The sequence below is a fragment of the Berghia stephanieae genome, chromosome 5, assembly GCF_034508935.2.
Source record: "Berghia stephanieae isolate SIO BIC M18660-M18661 chromosome 5, UCSD_Bste_1.3, whole genome shotgun sequence".
Lineage (NCBI taxonomy): Eukaryota > Metazoa > Mollusca > Gastropoda > Nudibranchia > Aeolidiidae > Berghia > Berghia stephanieae.
This window is the reverse complement of record NC_088364.1, coordinates 8515119-8532188: the sequence shown is the minus strand read 5'-3', so window position 1 is coordinate 8532188 and position 17070 is coordinate 8515119. Positions and strand designations below refer to the sequence as shown.

General features: G+C 38.7%; 1 protein-coding gene across 1 annotated transcript in view; it reads left to right on the top strand.

Annotated features, from left to right (window-relative positions):
* LOC144972362 (WD repeat domain phosphoinositide-interacting protein 2-like) overlaps nucleotides 1–17070 on the top strand; it is a 39447-nt gene that overhangs the window by 14162 nt on the left and 8215 nt on the right. Inside the window, exons 8-10 of the mRNA XM_078913489.1 lie at nucleotides 797–958; nucleotides 1393–1500; nucleotides 10497–10675. Coding sequence (XP_078769615.1) covers nucleotides 797–958; nucleotides 1393–1500; nucleotides 10497–10675 — 449 coding nt within the window. The remainder of the gene's footprint in view (nucleotides 1–796; nucleotides 959–1392; nucleotides 1501–10496; nucleotides 10676–17070) is intronic.

The window sequence follows — 17070 nt, the reverse complement described above, 5'->3', positions numbered from 1 at the left end:
TTCATGTCCGAGCTTTGAGACAACCAAATGGAAAGAACTGTAAATATAAGTAGAGTTGATAATTCAGCTGTCCTATGTCTATCGCTGTGGCCAGTCTTTTACTTTAGTGAATTCAAATAGCAGAGGAGCCAGCTGGTGATCTAGTATTGTACCGATAACAGATGCTTACGGACGATCCAGTAGTGAATGGGTTAAGTTTTTGCCACAAAGTTAATGGTTTGACTGATTCTCACTCACTGAAAGTGACGTTTCAAAGGTAATTTGTAGAAATGCTTTGACCATGTTTAGTGTATATTGCGCTATATAAAAGCCAATTTTGATTTCATATCAAACTCAAGCCATTTAATGTTCTAAAGGCTGACAATAAGAGTGCTAAATTATGGGATTTTGCAAAGCTGTTGCTTATGCAATGGGGCGGATTTCATTTTGAGGAGTCAAATTTGACCAAATTCCTTTAGTATTTTAATTTTTTAAATTTTATTTTGTTATTTTTTTTTTTCATTTCCAGACCTTTAACCAAAGTTTTAGAGAAACTTTCATGAAATTATGACTGTTCATTTCTGTATTATAAACACACTGCTTCCACTTTAAAGCAATTTGAAGTGATAAATCATATAAATAAGGGTGGAAATTTGCGCATTTTGTGTTGAAATAAGTTGAAATTTGGATCAGATATTTTTTAGAATATGTACAATTTGGGGGGAGCAGGGATTGTTTGTGTTGTTGTTTTTTTTTTGTTTTTTTTTGTGTGTGTAACAGGTCTAAGTGTAATGTATGTTTGATGTGCTCATTGCAGACCACAAGAAGACGGTTCGTGGATGGGCATGCTCAATTCTGCCATCAAGACATCAGCCAGTTACTTTCCCCCAGGCATCTCAGATGTCATGAACCAAGGTCGTTCCTTTGCTACAGCCAGGCTGCCTTCTGCCGGCCTCAAGAGTGTCTGCACTATCACTGCGTATGTTTTCTGTTTATTTTTGTTTTTTTCTTTAGTTTTTTTCTTCTTTTTCATTTTTTTGTTGTTTTTTTTTTGTGTGGATAGAATTCCTTGAACAGTAAAACTGAATTTCTCTCATATCATATTTATTTCTCCCTTCATTTATCTGGTTGTAATTACAGACCTATTATATCATTGGGGAAGGAGGTTGGAGGGGGGGTGGGGGGGGGGGTGGATTGAAGTCAAGAGAATTATTGGTATGATTTTGCCTTTTATTTTTCTTTCACTTTCATAATAAAACTTCACGTGTTGTTATTTGTTTTTGTTGTTGGCTGAAGAATGGTTTTGAGCCTGAAACGTTGTGTGTCAAGTGTGTTGTTCTATTTCGAGGCTGTTATATTCTATTTTGTTTGATACACACCTTTTCAAAAAAACATTTTCTTTTTATTTTGCAGCCTTCAGAAAATTCCAAGGTTGTTGGTAGCGACTCATGAAGGGCATTTGTATATCTACAATATTGACCCAAATGAAGGAGGGGAGTGCACACTTCTCAAAACACACACGTATGGATCTTTGTTTTGAGTCATTGGTTCATATTTTTTTTTAAACAGAATTTTTTCCATTTGAAAAGAAAATTATTGATATTATCATTATTGTTATTATTGTAATTATTATTATTATTATTATTATTATTATTATTATTATTATTATTATTATTATTATTATTATTATTATTATTATTATTATTATTGTTGTTGTTGTTGTTGTTGTTGTTGTTGTTGTTGTTGTTGTTATTATTATTAAATTGTCATCATTTTTGATGAGATATTCCTATTGTTTGTATTTTTCTTATTATTATCACAAGAAACACTCGGATTATGAATTATTTCAAGAATTGCTCTACTGAATACCAATCTAAATTATATTTTTTTAAAATCTTCTGGTTAGAATTTTTACTTTGTTCTCACCAAAATAAAGGAATGGGCCATACACCTTTTCTGTCAGAATGATATAAGTCAATAGAAATATTCTTAAATAAAAAGCGCATCAAAACCCACAAAAAGCTTATGTCTGGAAAAAATGCAACATAATCATAAGAGAAACAAGATATGTACTTTCCCCTGTTTGGGTCGATTGTCATAACATAGTAGTGTGAGAACCATAAGAGGCTGCTGCTGTACTTCATACCTGCCAACTTGTACGGAACGTCCATCATTGTTACGGAAATTAAGTAACCATTTCGGACATACGGAAATGGAAGAAATATTATGGAATTTGATTTCACAGAAATTTGGTTGTAGTGTTAGAGAGAGAGAAAAAAAACCCCCCATTATTTTTCTCTTTTAAGTTCTCGCAGTTATCCAAGAAAGAAAAAAAATGTTCACTTAAAGTTATAAAGGCTACTGCTCAGTTCACTCCTATGATAGCTTAGTCGATTGCCAGCTCACGTAATGGTGGAGGTCAACAACATTTATTTAACGTATAGAAGGTTGTACGCAGTATTTTTTTTTCTTTTCTTTAAAAATTTTTGTTTGTTTGTTTGTTTGTTGTTGTTGTTAATTGGTGGAGTATTACTTACATTGTACCATTTATTACTGATGAATTTTGTGTTGGCTACTGATTGTGAAATGTTCAAGTAGACAGGTATGGTACTTTCCCCAACAAAATGAAGACAGGCAATAGCATCATAAAACTCCCTAATTACATATAACAAAAACAAACAAAACAGACGAACAAGAGGACATGACAACAAATCATCGATTCAAACATCAAGAACTGGCACCTCTCTCTACTTTTTCTTTCCCTCCGCCGTTCGTTTATGGAAATCCCATTCGGACGCTTCAAACTACCAACCAATCTCCCTCACCAGCTGCCTGTGCAAGCTGATGGAGAAAATGGTCAACAAGCGTCTGATGTTCTAATTGGAACACAACAACTCCCTCTCCGACCTCCAATGTGGCTTTCGAAAGAACAGATCAACTGTTGATCACCTTGTTCGACTAGAGAGCTTCATTCGCGAGGCCTTTGCCAAAGGTGAGCACATGGTAGCAATCTTCTTTGACCTCGAGAAAGCCTTTGACACAACTTGGAAATTCGGAATCCTAAAAGATCTGCACAATCTTGGTCTATGAGGAAAACTTCCAATGTTTGTCAGAGCATTCTTAAACAACAGATCTTTTCAGGTCAAAGCGGGATCCACCTTTTCTGATCCGTTTGATCAGGAAGAGGGAGTTCCACAGGGTAGCATTCTGTCTCCCATTCTGTTTGAGATAAAAATAAACTCAATAGTGAATGCAATGAGACAGAATGTTGACTGTTCCTTATATGTTGATGACTTTCTTGTATGCTATCGAAAGAAATCGAGTATGGACACCATTGAGAGACAGTTACAACTCCAACTAAATAAACTGTCGGAGTGGGTAAATCTCAATGGCTTCTCCTTCTCCCATCAAAAACAGTAGCTGTCCACTTCTGCCAAAAACGCACCTGCATCAGACAGCCTGACCTTTATCTCAACAATTCTAGAATTGAGGTAAAGGACAAAACCGCGATTCCTGGGTGTGATCTTTGATTCTTCTTCTTCTTCAAGTACCAAGTCTGTGCCAGACATCGGTGATCATGATAACCTCAGAAAACTAATATTACTTTTCTCTTTCTTTGTCAACCACATGTTCAAACTATTCAAATATGTTTTTCTTTGTCTACCTTTAGCAAGATGTTCCCCCGTGTGGTCTCCGGGGTCCCTCAACTGAGAGGGAAAAGAATTGAGCCACCGTAAGCTCATGCGTGTCGTAGAAGGCGACTAAAAGAGCCTTTCTGGTTTGGTGGTAACCAACGAAAAACCACCTGACTGGTGAGAGAAACATGGAGAGACATAGTGGCTCCACAGACCCCCATATCCCAGCCCTTTACAATGATGGCTTCATTCTCCCAATTTGTTATTTTTCTTGTCCTGGCAATCATCCCCAAACTTTTTCTCCCCCCAGATCCCAAGAACGTAGCATTTAAAAGATGTTTTGAGGAGGTTTAAGTTTAAAGAGAGCAAGGGAAGGCGATGGCATAGCACAAATTCCACCCCCTTTTACCATATTTGAGCTATGATTTCCATTCCATACCCCATTTCCCCAATGATTCCAAATTTCCCTTCCTTATCAAAATTGAGTTGCCAGGACAGAGAGAGAGAGAGAGAGAGAACCGAGGAAAACAAGCCTTCTTAACTGTCTTCTATCCCCCAGTATCTCTATACCCTGTACCGTTGAAATAGGTTCAACGAGGAGATATTCCTTTCCAATTCCTGCACAGCAGGCACCTTTCTGCTGAGGGTGGGCAGTTCCGAGAGGACCCCGATAAGGAGGAGCTATTGATCCTGGAGGCTGAGGGGGGTTCACTTTGCGAGGTGTTTCTACCCCAACACTCCTCTTTGGCTTGACGATTCTCTAAAGACGGGTGGGTAGCCTACCTTGTAGATGGCCCGAGCTACCCAACGCAGAGATGCCAAATCTACTTTTTGGCACTCCCCTGCATTTAGGCAAAGAGATTGGAAGGAATAGATTTAAAACCATATCTAGTTCCTGTCCCCCATGAAATTTCTTTTTAATCATGGTTTGTCATCTCTGAATCAGCAGTTAGTCTTTGTGCAACGCAAAGATTAGGGTCAATCCGAGAGAAAGGCCTGGAGGCGGGACGTCCCCCAACTCCACCCCTTGAGTCCTTTTGTTTTTTTTTTTCTTTTTTCCCAAGGACCATGAAAGGACAAGAGGAGGCCAGACTTGAGGAGTATAGCTTCGGTGAATGCCTTACCCCCCGAGTGTGGGACTGAGCCGTGCTAGTGGGCACAATATAGCCGGGTTGAAGTAAAAACTTATATAGATCATGGCCAAAATGAATAAAAACTCTCCACCTTCAAGCCCCACCCCAGACTGGAAAAAAACGAAAAATAAATGCCCCGATGACTCTTGAAGACTTACCAGGAATGGCAACCCCAAAATTCTCGCCGTTCCTGGTGATAAAACCGAATGAGGACAACGTAAAACTGAACACTTTGAGTATCTTCAACATCAGCAAGGCACTCAAAGCAAATGGTGCCGGAACACCAAAGGCAGTGAATAGGAACAACTCTGGCACTTTAATGATACAAGTGCAGGGTCGAAAAGAGAGTGAGAACCTCTTGAGATGTACCAGATTCTCTGACATCCCAGTCACCATTGAGGCTCACAGGAGCCTCAATAGGTCAAAAGGTGTCATTAGAAGCAGAGATCTGGTAGGCTGTTCTGAGCAGGAGATGGTTGAGGAACTGGAGGGTGTTGTTGAAGCTCGGCGGGTTAGCATCCGCCGCGGCGACAACACAATCCAGACCAACACCTGGATCCTGACATTTGACAGCCTGAGACCCCCGTCGAGAATAAAAATTGAATACCTCGACTTGAAGGTTCGGCCTTACGTCCCGACCCCCATGAGATGTTTTAACTGTCACCGGTACGGCCATACTAAAACAAACTGCTGCCGTAAAGCTACATGCCCCCGCTGCGGCAAAAAAGACCACAATGAGGAAAACTGCAAAGTGGACCCTTGTTGTCTGAACTGCCAAGGCAAACATGCAGCGCATTCAAAAGATTGTCCTAAGTGGCAAGAAGAAAAGGCAATCTTGACTTATCGAGCCACTTACGGCGGTACGTTTGCTCAGGCAGGTCGCTGTTTCTGCCAAGAGCTATGCAGAAGTTGGCTGCTGGTAACAACCAAAACAGCCATGGCAAAATCGCACAGACGAAAAAAGACAGTCCTCACAAGAAAAAGTCATCGAGACCTAAAGACAAGGTCCCAAATGTGTCAAAAAATCTTTTTGACACATTGGAGGTTCAAGATGTGGAACCTGCAACCCCATCCACATCCACCTCCAAGGCAACCTCCACCCCCCCCCCCCCCCCCCTCCTTCCCCAAACAAAAAAAATTCTCCCCCTCATGGGCGTGGATGTTGGACCCACCCCCCATCTCCACTCCCTTGAGCCCTCTCTATCCCCCCAAAAACAAAACCCCACCCCTACCCAGAATATGGAGCCACCAACACCAGTTGGGGGATCCACATATCCCCCTGAGGGGCCTCAAAGCCCCAAAAAATCTAAGAACCCAGAGGGACCAAAAAATCCCAAGGGTTCAAAAAAACTGAGAGGCCCCCCACAGGGCCTCCTTCTCCTATGGATATCTCTCCTCCTAGGAGAATAAAAATAAAAGGGTTGAAGGCAGGCATACTGCCTAACCTCCCCACAAAAAATTAGGATACCTAGTCAGACAAGATTAATTTCCTGGAACATCAGAGGTATCAGATCAAATAGAACAGAATTGGACCTCCTCCTCCAGAGGAATCCTGATGTAGTCTGTCTGCAGGAAACAAAATTACCTGCAGACGACTACACAATAAAAGGATATACTGCCAATCATCTGATTCACTCTGATGGCCAGATAGCGTGAGGGGGAGTTTCAATTCTCACTAAGAAGAGCACCCCCCACCGCTTGATACCAATAAAAACAAATCTACAGGCAATAGCAGTGAGAGTGACATTGCACAGACCAATCACCATCTGCTCTGTGTACATCCCACCAGATCACCGCCTCCAGTCGGCTGAGCTAGAGGGAGTTCTAAACCAACTCCCTCCTCCCTATGTGATAATGGGAGTTTTCAATGCTCACAGTCCTCTCTGAGGAAACACAGACACAAACCAGAGGGGAAAGGCAGTGGAGGCATTCATAATGAAAATAGATGTATACTTGGCAAACGGTCTCGAGGCAACACGGGTAAATATTCACAATCTTACTACGTCTGCCATTGATCTCACTTTTTGTGATCCTACACTTGCTCCAGAGCTCTCCTGGACTGTGATCGATGACGATCCCGGTTCTGACCATTTTCCAGTCTGCCTCGACATCACCCCGACTTCAAGGGCCCCACAGCCCAAACGTTGGAGTGTTCAGCGAGCAGATTGGGAAACTTTCTCACAGGAGTGTCACAGACTCCTTACGACAGGTGGACAGCTATGACAAATTCAAAAATATTTTATCAAATATCTGCAGCTCGACAATACCAAGAAAACACAATCCCTGGTTTACAGAGGAATGTCGAGCGGCCCTACGGGAGAAGAAAAAAGCATACAGGAAAGCGATGAGATTCCCAATCCCTGAGAATTTCACAACATTTAGGAAACTACGACTAAGGTGTAGGAAGATCTTCTGAGAAAACAAACGGAGATCCTTCCAAAACTTTGTCTCAAAAATAAATAGCCAGACACCCCTAAATAGGGTGTGGAAGATGTTACGGAAACTGAAGGGATCTGATAGTGATTCACTAAGTCACTTGACACGTCCCGATGGATCCGTGGCTGAAACAGAACAAGAAATTGCCAACACTCTGGCTGAGAGGCTGGCGCACAACTCCTCGTCTGCACACCACACACCTCAATTTCAGCGCCATAAACAGAACGTAGAAAACACACAGATAAACTTTACATCTACAAACACCGAAGACTAAAACAAACCATTCACACTTGAGGAGTTGGGTGCCTGCCTCCGTGACACAAATGTCACAGCACCGGGTCCTGAGAACATCAGTTATGAAACACTCTGACATCTTCCACAAGACAGTCTGGTTGTCCTTTTGAATATCTATAACAGGATATGGACAACACAGACTTTTCCACCTAGTTGGAATCTGGCCACCGTGATTCCAATCCCAAAACCTGGGACAGACCATTCGGACGCTTCAAACTACCGACCAATCTCCCTCACCAGCTGCCTATGCAAGCTGATGGAGAAAATGGTCAACAAGCGTCTGATGTTCTACTTGGAACACAACAACTCCCTCTCCGACCTTCAATGTGGCTTTCGAAAGAACAGATCAACTGTTGATCACCTTGTTCGACTAGAGAGCTTCATTCGCGACTTTCTTGTATGCTATCGAAGTAAATCGAGTATGGACACCATTGAGAGACAGACTCCAACTAAACAAACTGTCTGAGTGGGCAAATCTCAATGGCTTTTCCTTCTCCCCATCAAAAACAGTAGCTGTCCACTTCTGCCGAAAACGCACCTGCATCAGACAGCCTGACCTTTATCTCAACAATTCCAGAATTGAGGTAAAGGACAAAGCCCGATTCCTGGGTTTGATCTTTGATAGGAAACTAAATTTCCTTGCCCATATCAAAGATCTCAGACTGCGATGCATGAAAGCAATGAGAGTTCTGTCGAGCATGGAATGGGGTTCGGACACTAACACTCTTTTAAAGATATACCGAACCCTTATTAGATCAAAATTGGACTACGCATCTTTCGTATACGGCTCTGCAAAACCATCCTACTTAGGCATGCTGGACCCAATTCATCATCAGGGACTGCGCTTGGCACTCGGGGCTTTCCGTACTTCTCCAGTGGCAAGCCTTTATGCTGAGGCAGATGAGCCACCTCTCCATCTCAAGAGGAAAAAACTGGCTCACCAGTATGTTACTAAGGTCACATCACTGCACAACAACCCAGCACACAAACACGTACACTGCACGGATAGGACACTAGAAGAAAAATTTCGCAAGCACCCAAAAATGACACCACCATTAGGTTACAGAATAAAAAAAGATATCGCAGACATGAACATCAGTCTAGATAGGATACATCCATACGTCCAGGCAAAGACACCACCATGGTCCATACATAGACCAAACATAAATTTAGATCTAACAAAACTGGAAAAATCACAAACAGACCCACATATTTACAAACAGACACTAAATGCAATATTTCAAACATACACAAACTATACTCACACATCTTCACGGATGGTTCAAAGAGCGCAGATGCAGTAGGGTGTGTCTATCACTCATCGGAAGGCACCTGATCACTTCGCCTGGATAAAAATGTTTTGATCTTTACAGCGGAATCGAGAGCAATCCTAAATGCTCTCTGTTTGGCTGAGAGATTGAATAAAAACAAATTCTTGATCTTGTCTGACTCGCTATCCATACTTAAGGGGATTTCAAATTTTTATTGCACCGATCCAAGAATCACAAGTATCTTGGAAGGTGCAAATAAATTATTTATATAAAAAAAAAGACATTTTTGTTTTCTCTAGGTACCTAGTCATGTGGGTATCCGGGGGGAACGAAGAAGCGGATAAACTGGCAAAGGAGGCGGTGAGCCAAGTAAAATCCCACACGCTGATTTAAAGCTCAAAATAAAAAAGCACGTCCGAAAAGAATGGGAAGGATCCTGGAGTCGAGACACTCAAAACAAACTAAAACAAATCAAAACTGACCTCGGCCCCAGACCCAACTCTGGGCTAAAAAGAAGAGACAAGGTCAAAATAACTCGACTCCGGATCGGACATACTGCCCTCACTCACCGCTTCCTTCTGGAAAGGGATGAAAAACCCCTCTGCAGAAGCTGTAACTGTGACCTCACAGTTCAACATATTTTAATAGAGTGTACACAATTAGAACAGATAAGATCACAGCATTATGAAACCAGAGACTTGAAGTCTCTGTTCCTCTGTTCCAGTCAGTCGATCTGCTTACAATTATAAAGTATCTGCAGGAATGTGAACTCCTGGAGAAATTGTAAATAAACATTTTAAAATAACAAACATGTAACTATTATGATTTTATAAAATTTTATTACAACAGTATTAATACGATTGAGCAGCTATGGCCCCTCAAGGCCGATAAAAATTGATAAAAGCCAGAAACGGGCGCTTAAATGACCTAAATAGTGTAGAAAGCACAGTTAAACATCTAAAAACAAAAACATATGGAATGAGCTCATTCAAGAATTGATAGACTAAAGATGATAAAGAATTTACAAAAGTCTTATAAACGTGGGGGAAAAAACCCCAAATTGATGAAATGATCACAGCGTGTATTTGAAACGTGCGTGTTTGTCTTGAAATTTAGAAATGTGAACTGTGGTCTGGATCCTCTGCCTATTCAAGAGGCTACTGCAACAACCACGAAGGAGGAGAAGAATAAAATTTGATTTCATCCATCCATATTACAATTTTGCCTTTCACATGATTATTTTTTAAAGCAAGAGGTGCAGGATTCATATTATAGAGCAGTATCTGTTATCTGAATTGCTCACATTTATTAGCTATCGCAAGGTACTTTCTAACAGATCCAGCTACTGCTGTGAGGACAGAGTGGTCAGAGAAAAAATCTCAAAATTATTACCCAGGATTGATTTAGCTCCCTTTGTATGTGACGTGAGTGAATTATTAGGATCCCTCCCCCTGCTGTAATTAGTGATGTACTAAAATTAATGCAATGGATTCATATAAGAACTAAATACTAAACAAAGAAATTTCCAGCTCATTAAGAAAAAGCAATGAAAAATTAGTATTTCCCTTTCTTTTCTTTTTTTTTTTTTTTTTTGTTAATGGCTGGAGAAACGTCCTATGTTCAGTATGTTGTTCTTTTTTTGAAGTTGTTACACTCATTTTGGTACAGGTGAACTCTGAACTATTGATCCTTTATTTACATTAATATGTTTCCATTTTTCTCTCTCTCTCTCTCTCTCTATCATTCAGACTAGAAGGGCAAGTACATGACCACTCTGCTCCAGCAGAAGACTCTGCAGCACCCTCCGGCACTTTGGATCGACCTTTGACCCAAACGACAATGAGTCAGCCTGATAGTGACTCCTACGCTGCCACGGTGAGGCGACCCGTTGGTGGGTCATCGGCGGGAGACCCGACTTCCCCCTCAGGTAAGCCGGTGGCACCTCCTGGTGCCAGTGGCACTGGCGGGCTTTGGAAGCTGGGAGGAGACAAGAGTTATGCCGCCATGTTAAGGGGCGGAGGTGGAGGAGGAAAAGGAGGAGGAGGAGGCAAGGGGGGTGGTCCACAGCACATTGAGCCTAAGATGGATGATGAAAGTGAGGATGAAGATGATCTGCTCTCCTTGATGGATGAGGTCATAAACGAAGGAATAGGTAATTTATGGGTTGGTCGAAGGGCTGCAGACGTCGGTCGACCGTACAGGCAGACGGAGTATTTAGTTCGGTGGTGCCTTGTAGTTGTTGTCGTCATTATTATTATTATTATCATTATTATTATTAACCCCCCTCCCCTCACAATACTGCCTACACGCAATACACTCACGGTTATTAACGAATGCACTTTACCGACTGTATCGATGATGTCGTAAGTCTGAGGTCGTCGTCGTCATGCCCCCCCGCATCCTGTAGCTAACCTTCCTTCTTTTTGACATCTTGGCTTTAATGGCTGTGCCTTGCCTTATTTGTTTCTTTTTCTTTTTTTTTTTGTGCAAATTTAATATACTCAAACGTACAGTCCAGCCTGTATTATATATTTATATACAAAAAAAATCTGAAACTTTTTTTTTGTAATGATTGAAAAGTATTATCTTCAATTATATTTTGTCAGGGATTGAAATTTTGGTCTATTTTAGTTTTAGAAATTACAAGTCCTTTCACTTTTTTTTTTTTTTTTTGGTGCATATTTCTGTCATCTGCATTTTTTGCCAAATTGGGACCTAAAATTTGCCAAAATTTGCCAAAAGAAACCCCAAAATTTGCCAAGAAATTTGCCAAAAAGACCAAAATTTGCCAAAAAATTTGCCGAGGAGAACTAAGCGTTTCAGCAAAATTTAACACGCGATACAGAAAAATATATATATAAAAGACAATTTATTACATTTAAGGAGGCTACATTTATTAATTTAATGAAATGACTGTGAATAGCGTTGTTACAAAGATTTTAAAGGATCATTATCCATAGAGAGTAGCTTCCCTTGGTTTGGGCCCAGGCAAAGCTGCAACATTTCTCAAGTTTCGCACTTTTTTTTCGTAATTTTGTTTTCGCTTCTTTTTTCCCCCAAAATTTGCCGTGCGATTTGCCAATTTTCCCAAAATTTGCCACGATTTGCCAATTTTGGGAAATTTGCCAAAATTTGCGGATCGCCCTGATATTTGCGGCCGCAAAAAATGCAGATGACAGATATTTCAAATTCTCATCTATGATTTTTTAAAAATAATTTTTATGATAGGTTTTTGTTGACCTATCAAATGATAGGTTTTTGTTGACCCATCAAATGATAGGTTTTTGTTGACCCATCAAAGATGGTGTTTAAATGTTTCTTTCACCCTATAGCATGTTTTAACTGTTTTCATCAAAAGAACAAATACTGCAATATACTACGGGGTAGTCATTAGAAGCTGGAGTCACTCTGCAGTAATCACCACTCACATGATGAAATGTAAGTAGTCCTTAGGAGTCATAACGCCCAAGGAGCTGGGGTTTATCTAGGGGTGTTTTTTTTTTTTAGTTTTAAAGGGACAGTAGTAATTACCTGCTACCTTTTTGATAAGATGCCAGTCTATTGAAAAGTGCTTTCCACGGGATCTAAGAGACTCAGTTTTTACCCAAGCACTGTTGGGTGGACAAGAGGGTCAGAAAGAAAACTCGATTGCACCCAGGATCGAATCCAGTACCTTTCAATTTAAATCAAGTGCTCTAACAGCTGAGCTATCAGGACCCCCTTTGAAAAAAGTAAGGTCAGCAGTTATATTTGGATTTCTTTTTTTTTTTCTTTTTTTTTAAACTTTAAAATTAGTGAGCATATGAATTAAAAGAATTTCAGTATGGATGTTTAACAGTTAACAATGGAACATTTTTATAATCTCCTAATTCATACTATTGAGAGGCTGGACTGTATAATTATAATATAATTATTAATTTTTGATCTAGTGTCTCAAAGAGGTATTATGTTCGGGGGAGGTGGTGGTGGGAAGGGGGGAGGAGAACTGAGCGCTGGAAATTGAATTTATAGCCAAAAAGTATGAAACGGGTTTAATTTCTAGTCATTATGGTGGTGAATAAATGCAATTGTAATTGCTTACATTGTGAAAAAAACTCTCAAAAATCCTATTTCTTAAAACCGGTATTCTTAATTCAGCTTTTAAAATCCCATTCATCCTGGCTTATTACCATTTTGAGGCAGTGGATCAGATTTTTAACATAAATATTACTTTGATTTTTTTCGTTGGAATTTTGAATATTTACTTTTCCTTATACATGAATATTACTTTTATTTCTAAATTTTTTGTCTTTGGAATTTTGAATATTTACTTTTTTAATCTTTTTTTGATCACATAACACCTGCAATCATTCAACTCTTGATTAATTTATGATGTTGTGAAAATTTATTTTTGAATATAATCACTGTCTTTTGCCTTGTGACTAGATAATTATGAGAAGAATTAAACCTCTTTTAGCAGTTACGGACCGTCTAATGAAGAATTTGGACTCCAGGGCTGGAATCTGTCAATTAAAGAAGAAATATGAAGTCCACAGGGGAAAAACGATCAAAGTCACATTTTTCAGCTTTTGAGAAAATCAAAATTATAGATTGGAAACCCATTGAAAACGCCACATGATAAAATGAATTGAACTGAATGTGAATTACTAAACGTATATATTTTGACCACAAGTCAGATGTATATAAAAAACAAGCTCTTGGTTGATTTTAATACCAAATTATTGTGACATTAGAACAGTAAGTGTCTTTCGGACTTTGATCGATTTTCCCCTGTGGCCTTCATCTGTAAAACAGGCTTCATTGGTGCAAGTCAATTATTTCAATTTCTTTAGCTCTTATCATTTTCATGGGAATGAGAATATAGGGAAATGGAATGGATGATTTAATTTAATTAACAGAGGAAGATGATGTGGACGTTTTGGGTTTCCCATTTGTGTCAGTGTTTGACATAATCAGTTGGAAGGTGAACATTTTGGATTTGCAAATTATTATTTTTTTCATTTTCTGAAAGAATATGCTCCCTAGAGCATTTTAATCTTTATTTGAAGTAAATTGGGTGATTTTTTAAATGAAGTTATGGTCAGATGTATGGGAAAGGTATCCAATCTCAAATTTAATACCTTTTCAACTTGACTAGCTGTAAAAAATATTTAGAAGAGAAATGAACCTTTGATATTTTCCCGAAGATGTACAAAAAGGGTTGATTTTTAATCATTTATGACAAGAACTCACTTTTGATTTTTTAAAAATTGACTTCAAACTAAACTTGGCAATATCTCAGTTGTTCAAACCTTTTCACCATCCGACTTATTATGTCATTCACTGTAACCTTTATGAACACAGTACGATGAATGAAGCATGAAAGACGAATGAGAGATGAGAGGATGGTGTTGTTAAAGAGTTTGATTTATTCACCTTAACAACACCATCCTTTCATCTCTCATTCCTCTTTAATGTTTCATTCGTCACGTTTTGTTGACAAAGCCAAAATATCCACATCATCTTTCTTTGTTTTTCCTACACTAAAGTTTCCATTCCATTCGACTATTCTCATTTATTTCTTCGAGCTTCAAGCAGCAAATTTTTTGCATCATTATTCATGTTTATATTTTTAAATATTTAATTTCTTTTCATCTGAAATTGGAGATAATTAAAAAGTTCCGTTTTTTAAAAATCATGTGACTCAGTACGCTTTTCCTAATTTGTATTTCCCAAGAGAGCAGTAACAGAGCTGAGACTTGATCTCCAATTTAGCCGAAGTCGCATCACATTTACTGTTCATTTGGTGTTGAACATCGTTATGTGAAAATTTATGGATTTAGACTTGAATGGTTCAGATTGTTATGTGATGATTTAAACCTATTTGTTATTTATTCGTTATTACCTTTGATAGCCTCGTTGATTCTTTTGTTATGGGCCTTGGTTGGAGTGTTTCTATTTCTGTTGGTTTCTCTTCCATGCTGCTAATCCCCTAATTTGCATAATTATCAGACAAATGCAATACAAGGCAATATTTTTAAAAAATATTTGTTTTAATATTTTTTTTCGGAGTAAATCGCAATAGATATTACTAATTTATAAATGTATTATTGGCTGTAAATCATATCGTTGTCAATATTGTTATAGGGGTGGTGGTTCATGTAGTTGGAATGTATGAGGATATTGAATATACAAATTGTAGGCAGGAAGTTGACAGTGCTTTCTGTCCTATTTTTTTTTTTTTTTTACCAAGAAATCAAAATTAAGTAAATTCCAAAATGATATAAAAAACATCAGCCTGATTGGTCCATTCAAAGTGAAAGTGGGTCAAAGTGCCAACGTCTTTTATTAGAAAACAGTAGGGCTGCCTGAACCCGGTGATCGTAAAATACTAATGAAAGAGTGAAAATAGAGAGGCTTCGTATGGGAACAAAACAATGGACGTTTCGGGTACAAACCCTTCGTCAGCACAACAATACACAAATAAACGTGGAAAACAAATATTTGTTTTCCACGTTTATTTGTGTATTGTTCTGCTGACGAAGGGTTTGTACCCGAAACATCCATTGTCTGTTTTGTTCCCATACGATGCCTCTCCATTTTCACTCTTTCGTTAACATCTTTTATGAAGATTTCATACATTTCGACTGTGTCACCATCCTAAAATTCTGCCGCACCCTGAAATAAAGTATTCAAGATTTTGGGTAGAAAACTCGTCCTTCAAATATCGATCGATTAAAATGTGACCCTCATCTTGTCAAAAACTACCAAACCTGGGACTGACTGAAGTACTTGCTTTTTTCAGAATTTGGCAGAATTGTAGTGACCAACCATCTCAAAATACGTATGAAGTCAAAGTTAGAAGATAGAACTTAGATTGAATACATTTATTGGAGAGAGTGAAAGTGAAAGTAGTTTTCAACCGTGCCGGAAACTTAAAATTTGTAATTCCGATCATTTAAACTTTAAAATTAATTATTTTTATCTAGCTCATCTCTCCGTAGTACCAAATTGACGTGGTGGTTTTGGTCGATGGATCTTTGTTCCTTGGCAATTTCGTTTCATAATTACTTCTCATGGCTGTGGTATGCCTACTGCTACTCATTGATATAATATGTTTATATATGTATGTATATATGGGACTGTATGTATATATATATGTAATATATTGGTTTGAATGTGATGACGGTAAGTTTCAAAACTAACACCTATAATTGAATGGAATGGAATGCTTTTAAAGCTGAGATGAGTGCCCAGTGAAGATGGCTTTAAGTTCAAACCCACAATCAAAAACCATTGAGTCGTTGAATTTTATGTTTTTTTTTAAAACACTTGCTGTTAATACTGTACCGTTAAAAATATTTTCTTTATTGTGTTTATGAATTTATTATGTTCACGCATTCTATATTAAAAATCTCCCAGCTTGTCATTTTATAGAATTCAGCCAACCTGTTTTGTTTTTGTTTTTTTGTTTTTTGTTTTTTGTTTTTAATATTATTCTCAATATTTTTAGTTTTATATTGTCTTTCAGTTAAAGGGATATGTCATTGAATGAATATTTGCTACATTCTCAAGACAGCTTTAATTAACTTAACATTTTTTGGTTAAATGCATAACTGCCAACCCTTCTGCTTTTGGCGGAATCATTCCTATTTTCACTATTCTTTTTTGTACTATTCCGCCATTGTCTCTTAAATTCCGATTTACAAAAACGATGATAATGGTAAGAATATAAAATAAAAAAGAGCAAGGGGTGGGTTGGGGAGGGGGTGGGGGGGGGGGGGGTGAAAGAGGTGAAATTCCTATTTTTTGTCTCAAATTCCTATTTTCAGGCGTTCTGATTCCACTTTTGGAATGTGAAGGGTTGGCAGGTTTGTAAATGGAGTGGACGGACCAATTTTGGCAGAGTAAGAGATAAAGAAATACTGACTCAGAGAATCGATATGTTCATATCAGTGGCCTCTTCACCTCAAAGCAGTTTTATAATGGGATGAGCTAGATGCTAAAAAAAAGATAATTTAAAGTTGCAATGGCCAGAAATGTCAGAAATAATTATATTTTTTGCCCTCCTCCTCCTCCTCCTCCTCCTCAATCCTCAATTTAGTCCCTCAGAGCCATTTCATTAGGCTCTTTGAGTGGGAGTTTATCTTTATCCCATTTTCTATAGTGTGAAATGGACAATAGCAGTTGCTTGCTACCCTTTCAAAGGGATGCGAGTCTATCTCAAAGGACGTCCCACCAGATCAATCAGATCCAGCTACCCAATCATTGCTGGACGGACAGATTGGGGGGGGGTGAGAAAAAAATAATATCTGTAATTCACACAGGTTTGGTCCCTTTACT